The sequence below is a fragment of the Dendroctonus ponderosae genome, unplaced genomic scaffold, assembly GCF_020466585.1.
Source record: "Dendroctonus ponderosae isolate FM_Combo_2020 unplaced genomic scaffold, Dpon_F_20191213v2 Dpon_F_20191213_10, whole genome shotgun sequence".
NCBI classification, from domain to species: Eukaryota; Metazoa; Arthropoda; class Insecta; order Coleoptera; family Curculionidae; genus Dendroctonus; species Dendroctonus ponderosae.
Window position 1 is genome coordinate 3,023,300 of NW_026017111.1, and position 12,344 is coordinate 3,035,643.

The following is a 12,344-nucleotide window of genomic DNA, read 5'->3' on the forward strand; positions in this document are numbered from 1 at the left end:
TTACATTCAAAAGGAAATTAAATTAAATTTTACCTATTCCTGATCCATTTATAAATTATTAGACTAACAAGAATATTAAAATTATAAAATAAAATAATTATTGACATCATGCGTTAAACAAGTTCAATATTTTATGGTTTCTATTCTTCTTCAATTTATGAAGTGCTATTTTGGACAATGTCGGAAAAGAACCGTTAGCTGACAGTTGACAGCCAATAACAACATCCTCTATATACTGGCTTTAAGTAATTACTTGACTCAGCACATGAATTATCGCCTATCTTTGTCCAAATCATTGTTTTTTTGGGTTTAGAAACGTTCATCTGTCAACATTTCTTCATGTAATTTTGTCAGTGTCACTGTCAAATGCGTTACGTTCATGTGTTTGGCGCGCCTGTCAATTCGTCCGTCGTCGTACGACGTGGACGAATTGACAGATCTCCAACCAATAGAAACACTTTCGTACCATCGTATCATCGTACAAACGGATGCATGGGACACGGACTTTACGCTCTTGAATCACTTTCGCAAAGGATGAGTGGAAGGCGAGAAAATCTCGATTTTCAGCTGAAATCACTTCGACGTATGATGATGCAACATCAATAAAACTGAGCTGATATGCTTGAATGTTCGCTGCTCTGCCAATCAATGACCGAATCATGGAGGTGTGTCGGGTCAGGTCCGGATTGAAGCCCCAACATGCAATTGAATTCTGACTAATTTCGCTGTTAATTGAGGGTCAATTAATAATTTATGGGCGATTATTTGCGTCAGCCACGTATTTCATTAAGAAATATGCATTCGTGCGAACTTCGGTCAAAATAATGTACAGGGTGGAACAATAAAAGCGGTTGCGTCTGATTTTTGCAGGCCGGAGTTGTGAAGTCCCTTTCATCAGTGGACAGTTTCGAACTTTCCCCATCATCAGGCAATTGTTGACATTTTTTAAAAATTGTGTTTGGTCTACGAGGTTTTTTGCGGCAATTTTGATTCTTCGGTTATGACCGGGAAACTGTCAAGAATTTTTCAAAATCTGCGCGGTTTTTTAAGCAGGTCTGCAACTTTTCTAGGGGGCAAAATCTGCTCTATTCGCAGAAGAGGTTTCGATTTTGACTCATCCTCAGGAAATTTTGCGCTTGTCTGACAGTTATTTCCATTTTACATCTTCAACAAATTGGCTTTTCGTCGAAAAGTACGTCAATTTCGAGTAATTTTCATCAACTAAGTGAGGAATTTTCCGCTTTGTTTTTGCAAGCCGAACGAGTCCGGTTCCAGTGACGGTACGACATCCGTAAGAAAAATCGCATTCATCTGTTGAATAATTGATGGCACATAGACGAACAGGTGGTTACCATTGCTTTACATCAGATGCAATTTACAAGTGGCATTTCACGTTGTCAATCCGAATCGATTAGTGTGATGTGCATTTGAAATCGATAGTTGCCATGAAACTAAAACGAAAATCCTGCTCCCAGTGTTCCCATTTTTTTGCTTTTGAAATTTAGAAAATAAAAGCTTCATTGCGCTGTTGTCAATTTGCAGCTTCAGTTTTCTCTGCATAAAACAGTAAAGCACGTTCCGGATCGTGAGACAATTTGCGGGTTTGCACAGTTAAGGTTTCGCTACTGAACGAGCCAATTAGCAGCTTTCCAACTTTGCCACATTTGCCCTGAGAAACGTTTAAAAAGTATGCGCTTCTGTCAGTTTTTCGAATCGAACTTATCACTTTCATCAGTCAATTCTCTATTGGCATCACTTTTTCGCCTAATGGGAATCGAAATATTTTTCTTTCTTTCATTGGAGGGCTTTAAGTATAGTCTGTTCCAATGTTTCTGGGCAGTGATGCATCATGAATGACGAAAAACGTCGAAAATCCAGTAGTCTTACCGACATGTGACAGCTAGACATTCGACAACTACAACAGCACTTTGAAAAATGCAGTTGTCAACTGTCACTCGCAAGAAAGTCAGAATAAAAGTACTCAAAACGTGCGCACTCTATCGGGGCCAGTAGCACTAAACAAAGGTCAAAGCTGTAATTTTCATCAAACTCGTTTTTTTTGACACATTTTGTCACTTTTGACAAGGGAAACGATTTCTTTGCAGATGAGTCAGCGATCGTCGCAGCTGGAGCAGCGCGGACGCGGCACACGGCGGGCGGCAGTCTGGTGCCTGGCCATCGCGCTGGTAGTGCAAAGCGCACGCGCCGGAAGTCCCTGGCGACGTGGTTCCGGCCCCCTCCTCACCCACCACCTGTCAAAACGGTCATTCTTTGACATCCAGTGCAAGGGTGTCTATGATAAAACCATTTTCGCCAAGCTGGATCGAATCTGCGAAGACTGTTACAATCTGTTCCGGGAGCCGCAGGTCCATTCGCTCTGCATGTGAGTATTACAGGCACATATAAGCTAACCTCCAAAAACTGATCGCGCTGCAAATTAATTGAGCGTCTATAGTTTCAATTTGTTGCATAGAATGTCGGACGAACCAAATTCTCGCAGATTTATGCACAATCAACATCAACCAGAAAATGCCACGGCACATTTTTTTATTTTTTAATGGCGAAAGGAAGTGTGATACCTAAAAATAACCTAAGCAATTATTAATACGTGCGAACTTGAACACCTGATCTGTTTTGAGTCATTAGAGCCCATGATATCATAGCTGTGGCGGTTTGAATACATAGTAGTGCTTTGAATGTCAACAGTCAGCAAACAGTTTTCTCATGAATGATTTCAAGAAATAAATGTCATAGATGACGTTGACATTAGACTAGACGGAAGTAGTGGCGCAGTGTCAAAGTGGCGCTGACATCGTTCACCTAGATGGGAGAATGACAGGGCACAACTTCTGCATCAAATGCCCCAACTCTCAAAGTAAAAGAAGCGCTCTTTAACTGACTTCAGTGTTATTCTCAAACAGTGTCAAATCAATCAAATCCTGTTTAAATTTCCCAACTTTTGAATGAAATTCAACACTTAAGCGTTAAAGTTGTTCCGAACTGTTCAGGTACGACACTGACATTGAATGCAACGCAACTTCAATTCCTCAAATTGTATGTAATTTTGCAACTTTTGCAAATTTTGCCATTGACATCAGCACATGTAAAACATTTCTTTTCGAAAACTGTCACTGTCACATTGCAAACGTCACCTTATAAACCATCAAAAGACAAGTTTGGCAGCTTAAAACGTGACAAATTGCAAATATTCTTTGACATTCAGCGAAAACATGACAGTCAACAAATAACTGTCAGAGTGTCGACATATCCTAACCAAACTTTTTTTTATGTGTAATTATCCATCAATCCGGTTCTCTTACAGGAAAAACTGTTTTACCACAGCCTATTTCAAAGGGTGTCTTGAGACGTTACAGCTGACCGACGAAATGGAGCAGGTGAAGGACTGGATTAAACAGATACACGGGGCCCCGCCCGACGAATAGGTACACATGTAACAACGCACGCCACTGTCCTTTGTCTAACCCAAAACTAACATGTGTGTCCAGTCTTCATTGCGCTAACAACAACGTCTAACCTAAACATTTTCAGGCGCGAATTCAAATATTTTACTACACCCTGTATATTTAAGAGCGCGACTCACACTCGCACCGAACAATCTTCTGCTTCAATGTCTACAAGCACCGATTGCGCCTAAACCGAAAGACATGGTCGAATTTATTGTCATCAATGTCTACATCAACAGTCAGCTGTCAAACTGAGAGAGATAGAAGCATGCGAGTTTCGTCCTTGTGCCATCATCAGGCTGGGAGTGGCCAATTTGCAAACTTCAGAAGCGATGGTAATCAACTCGCTCCTACTGGCTTGATAAGAGTCAATTGCCACTAAACCGAGAGAGATGGAAGGATGGGGTATTTTGTGTTGGAAAGAACGGGCTGTTGTCGATGGGTGTTGAAAGTTTCGTCCTTCTGTCATCGTCCGGATGGCAGTGGCATTAAACTACACAATAAGGGGTGCTAAGAGTGATTCGCTCTTACTGTCATCAATGTCTACATCAACAGTCAGCTGTCAAACTGAGAGAGGTAGAAGCATGGGAGTTCGTGTGATGAAAAGATCGGGGTATTGTGGATGGGCGTTGAAAGTTTCGTCCTTGTGCCATCATCAGGCTGGGAGTGGCAAATTTGCAAACTTCAGAAGCGATAGAAAGAGTAACTCGCTCCTACTAGCTTGATAAGAGTCAATTGCCACTAAACCGAGAGAGATGGAAGGATGGGGTATTTTGTGTTGCAAAGTACAGGCTGTTGTCGATGGGTGTTAAAAGTTTCGTCCTTCTGCCATCATCAGGCTGGCAGTGGCATTAAATTTCACAATAAGGGGTGCTAAGAGTGATTCGCTCTTACTGTCATCAATGTTTACATCAACAGTCAGTTGTCAAACTGAGAGAGATAGGAGCATGGGAGTGCGTGTGATGAAAAGATCGGGGTCTTGGGATAGGTGTTGAAAGTTTCGTCCTTCTGCTATCATCAGGCTGGCTGTGGCTAATTGTTTGCGTTCTTCAAGGAATTTCTATTAATCGTGCAAATTCCATTTTATTCGCTCTCTTTTCACTACTTTTTCACAAATTTTCAAGAATTTTACTGAAAACTCGCTTTTTTCTTTGGGCCTACCGGATTTCGTTGAATAATTCAGTCCTGGGGAACCAATTATCTAAGAGCGCTGTTTCTTCTGGCATTTTATAGACAAAAGTGCTCTCTAGTAATCGTGAAGGCTTGTTTTTGGGTAATTTTTGACGAATTTTCAAAAGTCCTGCCAAAACTGTTTCACAATTTTTTCCGTCTCATTGTAAACTTGCTTCTCTGCTCAACTCAACATTTTTGGTTGGGTTTTTGGATTCTGCACAGTAAAAGTAGATACACGAATGGTCGCAAGCAACAAAACTGAACAGCCCTTAATTCTACTCAACCCCAAAATCTACGCTACGGAAGGAAGCACAGTCGAGTGAAGTGATGAGTTGAGCCACCCTGTATATTAAACCGAGCGCTTGTGTGTATATGTTAACCGTTGAAAAACGCGAATATTTTCACAACTCTTATGCGGAAAAAGTCGCCTTGTGTCCGTCTTGCTTGGCTGTTTAACCATTACGAATCGTGCTGTCTAACGTACTAATAATCAGCTAGTATTGAGCGGATTGCTGATATTTGTGTGATTTTCTAGGTCCAAATGCTTCACAACTGAATATTTCACCGGTTGTGTCGAGTCCCTACTTAAGTCCGATGAAATGCCGAGCTACCGGAAAATGATTGAGTATCTGGCGAAGTAACCAACCAACCAATCAACCAACCAATCCAACGTGGAGCCTAAACCCTTGTGTCCTATTATTCTAGTCCAAAAATCACCATTAGGCAATTAATGTATTAATGTAGGATAAGTGTTTTGACAGAATTCTGTGCATCCCTTCCCTTGACTCTGTTCGGTTTAATTAATTATTTATTTATTTATTTATACATAAGCACATTCGCAAAATCTCTGTCTCAGAGAGGTTGATTTTCATTCTCAAAATACTGCATTTTGTTAAAACCAACACGCAGCATCACGTCATTTCTAGCAAAAGTATTGCGTTCTACATACATACATACATATTTATATATATAAATATCAGTTTCCTTATTTATTATTACATTCGATTAGCTGTTGAACTGCCTACCAGGGCTGGACGGGAGGTAGTTCAACAATTAAGGACCATTTTCATCGTACAACTGATAAATTTAAGGATAAATTATTTATTGTACTGTTGAGATTATTTTATTATCTAGGAGTTTAATTTAAGCGAAGCATTGCAAAAACCATTCCATACGAACCAACTCTGCTAGTTTTATCGTCAGTACGCAGTGTTTTTTGCAAGCGCCGAAACTTTTTCTTTTTAAATAGACATTCCGTTATCAGTATTGTACAGAGGTTGTCACATGGAACCAAACAAGAATCGGTGCCTGGTCGTTGCTGCCAATGGCAGACCCCCTAAGTGTGTTGATTTCATTCTTGTATTATCATACTTACAGCATACGTAATCGAAATTATTGCAAAATGCAACAATAAAGCATCAATTAAAGACGAAATATATGGCAATTTTACTCGAAACCACCTTACACATGTTCAGGTATTTTCGGTGAAAATTATAAAATACATTTTATTGGATCACGGCTGCTGAACAGCTTTGTAATTTTTTTTTGGAACCTTTTAGACAAAACCCTAATACATTTTTCTAGATTTTTTCCAAAAATATTTGCCGAACAGAACAAGCGAAAGTTTATAATCAGTTATTCCGAAAACTCGTCACTTTTGTCGCAGTGAATAATTTCGTTTATTTAAATTCCGGTTTCTTCACTTTTAGGTCAATATTTTTAAACAAAACTCTCTTTAAACAGAACAACGCGTTTTTGGTGTTTTTGTGTAACTGCAAAATACTTGGCAAACTCAGACTCTTTTATGCAAAAAAGTTAAAAGATGGATTTTACAAGAAAAGTCTTCGTCTTACAGTTTGGTCTTCTTTATAGTCTTTTTCGAATACCCGTTTTACGTTTGAGTTAGGGACAAAATCGAAACAAAGTTATCTTGGTTTTTTTTCGATCAAATAGTTTCAAGCAATCGTACGCACAAAAGCAATTTTGTTGATATGTTGATAGCTTTTTTTATAATTGGCTTATAACTAGTTGTAAGGCTTTAACCTTAGCTGCAGTCAATAATTGCTTCACTTTCTGATTTTAAGTAAATCCAACTCCAATTTAATTATTGAATTTATTAACAATTCTACACCAGATACCAAATTTTCTACACACTCTCTCGTTTCGTTTTTTACGACAACAACTCGTCTCCTTTGCGCCACCTACATCCAAAAACTGTCCCTGATGCGGTGTTGCCGCATTGACTCCATTTTCTTATAATTACTAACACTAGTGATGGGAACTATCGAATAAAAACCATCAAACTATTCGATAGTTGGAATTTATTCGAATTATTCGATAGCGATGTTTCATTCAATGACAAAAATTATCGACTTCAAATTCAACGAATTCAAATTTTAAATGAACTAATTTTCCACTTTTTAAGCAAAGATATTCAATACTCATTTATTAATACTGTTTTTTTTTTCAAAAATTAATTGATTAAAAAAGTGCTATATCTACATTTGCATTTTGAATAAGCACCTACTATTAGCAACAGGCTTAAATACAACTCATTTGTAGAGTTTTTACTATACTATTTCAAGAAAAGTAGGAGGTAACATAAATATGAAGAGTTTACAACAGAAAAGAAAAATGCATTCATAAAACAAAAATTAAATTAATAATTAATGTTTAATTTCGATAAAATGAAAATATCTATATTTAAAAATCAAACTTTGCAATATTACTATTAAAAATATGATCTTATCTAGATCTTTCGAAGACTATAAATTTGTAATTTGTATCTTTTATACACGGCACTAGATGGCGCGCACTATTCAATGAATGAATTCAATCGACAGTTGCCATCATTCATTTAGTAATTATTCGATAGTGCCCATCACTAGTTAAAACTGAGTTAAAACTGAAAAATTCTTAAAAAGTTCCTGCAATTGCCCTGTGAAATTTATTCAAGCGTTCAAACTTGCATGTTCCCGAGTAAATAATATTGAAACTTTGACCTGCTTCAATAGCCGCGAAAACCGCAGGCAACTTTGAAAAATTCTTGAAAATTGCCTGATGATAACTGAAAATCAAAACGTTTTCCACTTATAGAGCAGATGTTGCCCGGCAAAATACATAAAAAAGCGAGTCCCTCACTTCGTTACTACCCGAATAAAAAATCGAAATTGCGGCCTGCAAAAACCACCTCACAAACTAAACGCAATTTTCTCAATAATTACCTGGCCATGAATGAAACTTTTACACAAGCTAAAGAAAAAATACAAGCCAAACTCCGGCCTGCAAAGACACACACAGTGGAAAAATCAAGTGTAGTTTAGCACACAAGGAAATTATGCTACATTAACTATTATTCTGATAAAAGGATTCTTCATACGCCAAGAAAGAAAGTATCAATATATTGGGGCGTTAGGGTTTGGGACCGCAGTAATGTTTAAATTAAAACAGTTTTATGACAAAATAGTCAAAACATTGCACCACCGTACTCTATTTTGACCCATTGTACATACAATCATTACATTTAACTGGACACTGGCAAAGTCGTGAATAAATACGATAAAATACGCCTTAGTAGGCCCAAATCTAGCATTTGTGAAGAGAGGCGAATTGTAAGTTAAATGGAGAAAAAGCTTGAACTTACCAATCTAACTGGTTCTGACCCTTCAGCACAATTTCCGCCGCTTTCTTCTCAAAACGTCCACATAAAACCGTTAATGCGTTTTTCGCTTATATCAAGCCTAGTTTGATAAAATAATAGCAAACAACTCAGGCAAAAGTGGACATTTCTTGACAAAATTGAAACGGCAGCAGCAACTGGACATCAAACGTATCGCTGGCATCAACAAATTGTTAACAATTAACCGTCCAACGCTCTCAAACCCTTACCAATTCCCTGTGAACGTTTGCCTGATCTTTCAGCTTTTGGAAAACGGTCTTTTCAAGCATCAGAGTCTTGGCGGCTTGCTTGAACTTGTCCTCATTGCGTCTTAAGTACATCAGGGTGTCCCGCCTCATCTGCGTGTGTTTCTCCTGGTCCGTTTCCACCATTCCTACCAGTTCAGTCAAGTAGGGGTTGAAGCGGAAATAAACCTCTTGAGGAAGAAGATCGCTCAACATTATATGAACAGCTGGAAAGGCACAGCATTGATCGCGGTGAGTCTCGTGTGGCAAGAAGCTACCTTGAGTATCTGTAGCACTGTCCAGAATCTTCAAGAACTTGTTGGTCCAAGAAGTGCCTTCGCTACCAGCTTTCGGGCTTCCAGGTGAACACTTTCGGCCAGAGGGACTGGGTACCGATCGGCCAGTACCAAAAGAAACCACGCACTGGATCGGGGTGTCGGGCCACAACAATTTCGCCTCGTGTAGAGCGATTGCTGTTGGATTGTTGGCCACGATTCCACCGTCCTAAAGTCGAAAATCCTATTGGAAAGAGCTCAGTTCTCAGTTTTGGTCTGGTTGTTTTTTAGACTTAAGTTGAAACTTGCTTGCAACCGACTGATTCTTCAAGTTCTATATCGAATGTACCTTCCTACTAGTGGAGTGTCATTGTTTTAAAGATCAGTGGCAAAACATTATGGTTGGCACAGGTTGCTTTCACCTGATGGATCAAGTCCCTGATCCTGAACTCCTCAAAGTAGGTGGGAGCGGCAGCTGAAGCTCGCACAGCCTCCCATATCTGCGCAGTGTGCGTGCCCTCGTACTCCGACTGGAACCTCCACGGAAGGGAGTAGTTGCGGAAAACGTAGGGGGATACTTGAGCCTGATTAACCACAGCCGATACGACGCAAATCTGCAATGAGAATCCTGCACTCAGCAGCTCCGCTCTGACGGTGGAGCGCATACTTTCGGACAGTGGGAGTCTCTGGATGTAGCTATGAGACTACTGCTGCCCACATAGTCCTTCAGCTTTTCCTCCCACAGCGCTGTGTCGTAGTAGGCGTGCCTCCAGACCAGTTTTCCCGTTCCCATGATGCGGGATTGGTTGAAAATTTCCTGACACAAGGCTTCGTATCGTGCCATTATCTCATCCAAGCTTCTTAAATGGACGCCTGAGGAAAAACACATTCGGTCATTTTTTCGAACCGTCGAGAATTTTGCAGCCGAATGCTGAAATTACGCAAATTACCAATTGAGTAGCTCAGGACTGCCCCAGTGCTCACTCCGCAGAAAAAGTCGAACATCTCATGTGGTTTTTTTCCCGTCAATTCCTCCAGTTTCTTCAGCATTTCCAGAACAAGAACACCTCGAATGCCCCCGCCGTCAATGGAAAGAATTCGTATTCCTCGTCCTGCCACTGGGTCTGGATGTCCCAAGAGGGCAAGAGCTTCTCTTAAGGCCCCCTTCGCACTTTCTGAGTCAGCTTTTCGCCGGGCGTTCAACAATATTCTCACTGCCCCAGTCTGGAAGCAAGTATGTAGAATGATTCTGTGTGCAGGGGCGGATCCAGCTTTAAATTCAGGGGGGGGGGGGTTATGTAGAAAAATACAGTCTTCTGTTGTCTATGAAATTAGAAAAATTATCGTCGTTTTGTGCAAGGATGGCGTAAGATTATTGCAAAATTTCATGTTTTCCGTCACGTTTTTGCTAATTTCTCGAAGGCAAAATGAGCAAGAACGCTCATTTGTACACCATTCTAGGCAGAAATAAATGGCCTTTTTAGAACCATTGATAAGGAAATGTTGGCAGTTTTTTCAAAAAATGCTTGAATTCAAGAAGTTTTGGATTTGCGTGGTTTTTTTTCAGTTGCAAAATCCACTTGAACATGACGCTGCTTTTTTCGAAGTTTCTCAAGAACCGTTCGAGCCAGAGGATTCGTTTTGGCATCGTTGGATAGAGAATTGAATAGGGGGGTCATAACCTCCATGACCCCCCCCCCCTGGATCCGCCCTTGTTCTATGGTATCATCGTGTGAAGCTTTGTGCCGTTTTAGCGCGCTCTTAACATTCCCGATACAAGCAGGTTCTTGAAAGAAAGATTCCAACTACCTTGATGGCATTGCTGCGAACTTCTGGATGTTGTTTCAGACAGGAAATCAGCGACTCCACACCCAATAAAAGCAGTTCTTCGCCTGGGGCTTTTTGAATGGTATCCAGGATGTGGGCTGCGCTGGAATTCTCCAGCGAATGCTGGGGGAGAACAAGGAATGGATAAAAGCTCCGGAAACTCAAACTCAAAGACTCACTTGCGTGCGCGAGATTCTTCTGATCTTCTTCCATGAAACAGTTTCATCTGTTCCCGGAGTTGTTCTGTCTCCACCCTTAAACTTGGGAGTCGCTGTTACAGCCGAGTTATAGAACTGCTGCACTGATAGCTGCACGGACACCAATCGCTTCTCAGTTGATCTGAGATATTCGCCTATGTCCTGGGACTGGGGTATTCTGCTTAGGAGCTGGACAATGTCCCAAGTATGCAGCTGCTTGTCCCCTACTAGCTTGGAAAGCGTCTCTTTCAGGTGAGTGAGGAATTTCCATGAATTGAACGGCATCGTCAGTACTGTGCGATTGTCTTCACTGACCAGAGAATAAAAACGTAGGGCTCTTAACCGTCAGCGGTGCATTTTGCGCAACTTTGCAATCGACACTGGAAGAAAATGAAATATTGTTAGAGGCATATCGATTGGTCAGCAGCCAGTTAAAATAATCTTGAATGAAACCTACTTGTTTCTACTTTCCAGGGAAAAGCTGTTAAAACGTGTGAAATTCTCTCCGGTTTACCGGAATTAATATTCCATTTCATCTGAGTGCAACGATCGTTTTTAGCCATTTATCGTGCTAATCAAATTACTGAAGAAAACATACGCTGGCTTAAAATTTTAATTATATAAAAGTATTGGTTCAAAAGTTTTGCAGACATTTGGGTAATCTTCCAAGATCCAGTCTGCTCTGGAACGCGCACATCCCGTACGCACGACACGCGCAGCCGGAAATGGCATACTGGTCAGCCATGTTGCCGAACTGCCACCAAAGTAGAAAATCCCAATGAAAACAAAAAAGTAATTCATTCAAGGTTCAAAACTTTGTGGAGGTTTGAAATATCAAATTAATTAGGTATGCACGCAAAGAAAATAAAATAATCGGCTATTTTCTCAATAAAGTATTTTCAGCTTCGGTTTCTCTATGGATGTCTATGAACGCGTTTGAGATCTTAATGGGTTAATTGAAATTATGATGAGAATCGGAAAAGTAGTGAAAATCTATGATCTGGGTATTACTAATTATTATCTATTTTATTTCAAATGATTTATGTACATGAAAACGTTAAGGAAGTGGTAATGTTAAGAAAGTGCTAACATAGTACTGGCAACTACGCGAAAAATTTCGACCGGCGCAAAGAGCTGAATCGTCATGGCAACCGTTGTTTTGTTGTGGAAATTGGTGAATTTCAGAGGGTGAAAAGTCCTGGAAAACGGCATTAGGTCGAAAAATGTTGTTTGTTACGAGATCTTCTATAAGGTAAGCATAGTCTTAATCGGTAAAGCGGCAATCGAAGTACCAGATTGTATTGTAAAGTATTACCGACATTTGCATTTACTATACGCCTAAATGAACCGAAAAATCCAATACTCGCATTGCACCACTCACCGTATCGCATTTATTAACAATAACTGCATTATAATTACAATATGAATTACAATTTGTTGTTATTATGACAAGTGACAAGTCACTGGTCATGTAATGACAGCTGAACGAAGAAGTTATGTTCAGG

General features: G+C 40.0%; 2 protein-coding genes across 7 annotated transcripts in view; one reads left to right on the forward strand and one right to left on the reverse strand.

Moving 5' to 3' along the window:
- The window catches only part of LOC109535518 (ion transport peptide-like), a 27,248-nt gene extending 21,177 nt beyond the window's left edge, over nt 1-6,071 (forward strand). For all 4 annotated transcript variants that reach the window (XM_048662065.1, XM_048662067.1, XM_048662064.1 and 1 more), the window contains exons 2-4: nt 2,106-2,383; nt 3,323-3,443; nt 5,173-6,071. In XM_048662065.1, the coding sequence (XP_048518022.1) occupies nt 2,106-2,383; nt 3,323-3,443 (399 nt within the window). In that variant the 3' untranslated portion in view covers nt 5,173-6,071. The remainder of the gene's footprint in view (nt 1-2,105; nt 2,384-3,322; nt 3,444-5,172) is intronic.
- A 2,029-nt stretch (nt 6,072-8,100) lies between these two features.
- On the reverse strand, nt 8,101-12,308 carry LOC109544193 (calcium-independent phospholipase A2-gamma). 3 transcript variants are annotated; one of them, XM_048662075.1, is made up of 9 exons: nt 12,221-12,238; nt 11,297-11,593; nt 10,822-11,219; nt 10,625-10,765; nt 9,766-10,039; nt 9,483-9,688; nt 9,238-9,429; nt 8,819-9,044; nt 8,101-8,767 (listed from the first exon to the last, which is right to left on the reverse strand). In XM_048662075.1, exons 3-9 carry the CDS (start codon nt 11,122-11,124, stop codon nt 8,514-8,516), a joined length of 1,596 nt encoding a protein of 531 aa, XP_048518032.1. In that variant the 5' UTR covers nt 11,125-11,219; nt 11,297-11,593; nt 12,221-12,238; the 3' UTR covers nt 8,101-8,513. The 3 variants fall into 3 exon arrangements, with proteins under 3 accessions (XP_048518032.1, XP_048518033.1, XP_048518034.1); XM_048662076.1 differs by lacking the exon at nt 12,221-12,238 and having other exon boundaries at nt 8,101-8,472; nt 8,526-8,767; nt 11,297-12,212; XM_048662077.1 differs by lacking the exon at nt 11,297-11,593 and having other exon boundaries at nt 12,221-12,308.
- Nucleotides 12,309-12,344: the final 36 nt, after the last annotated feature.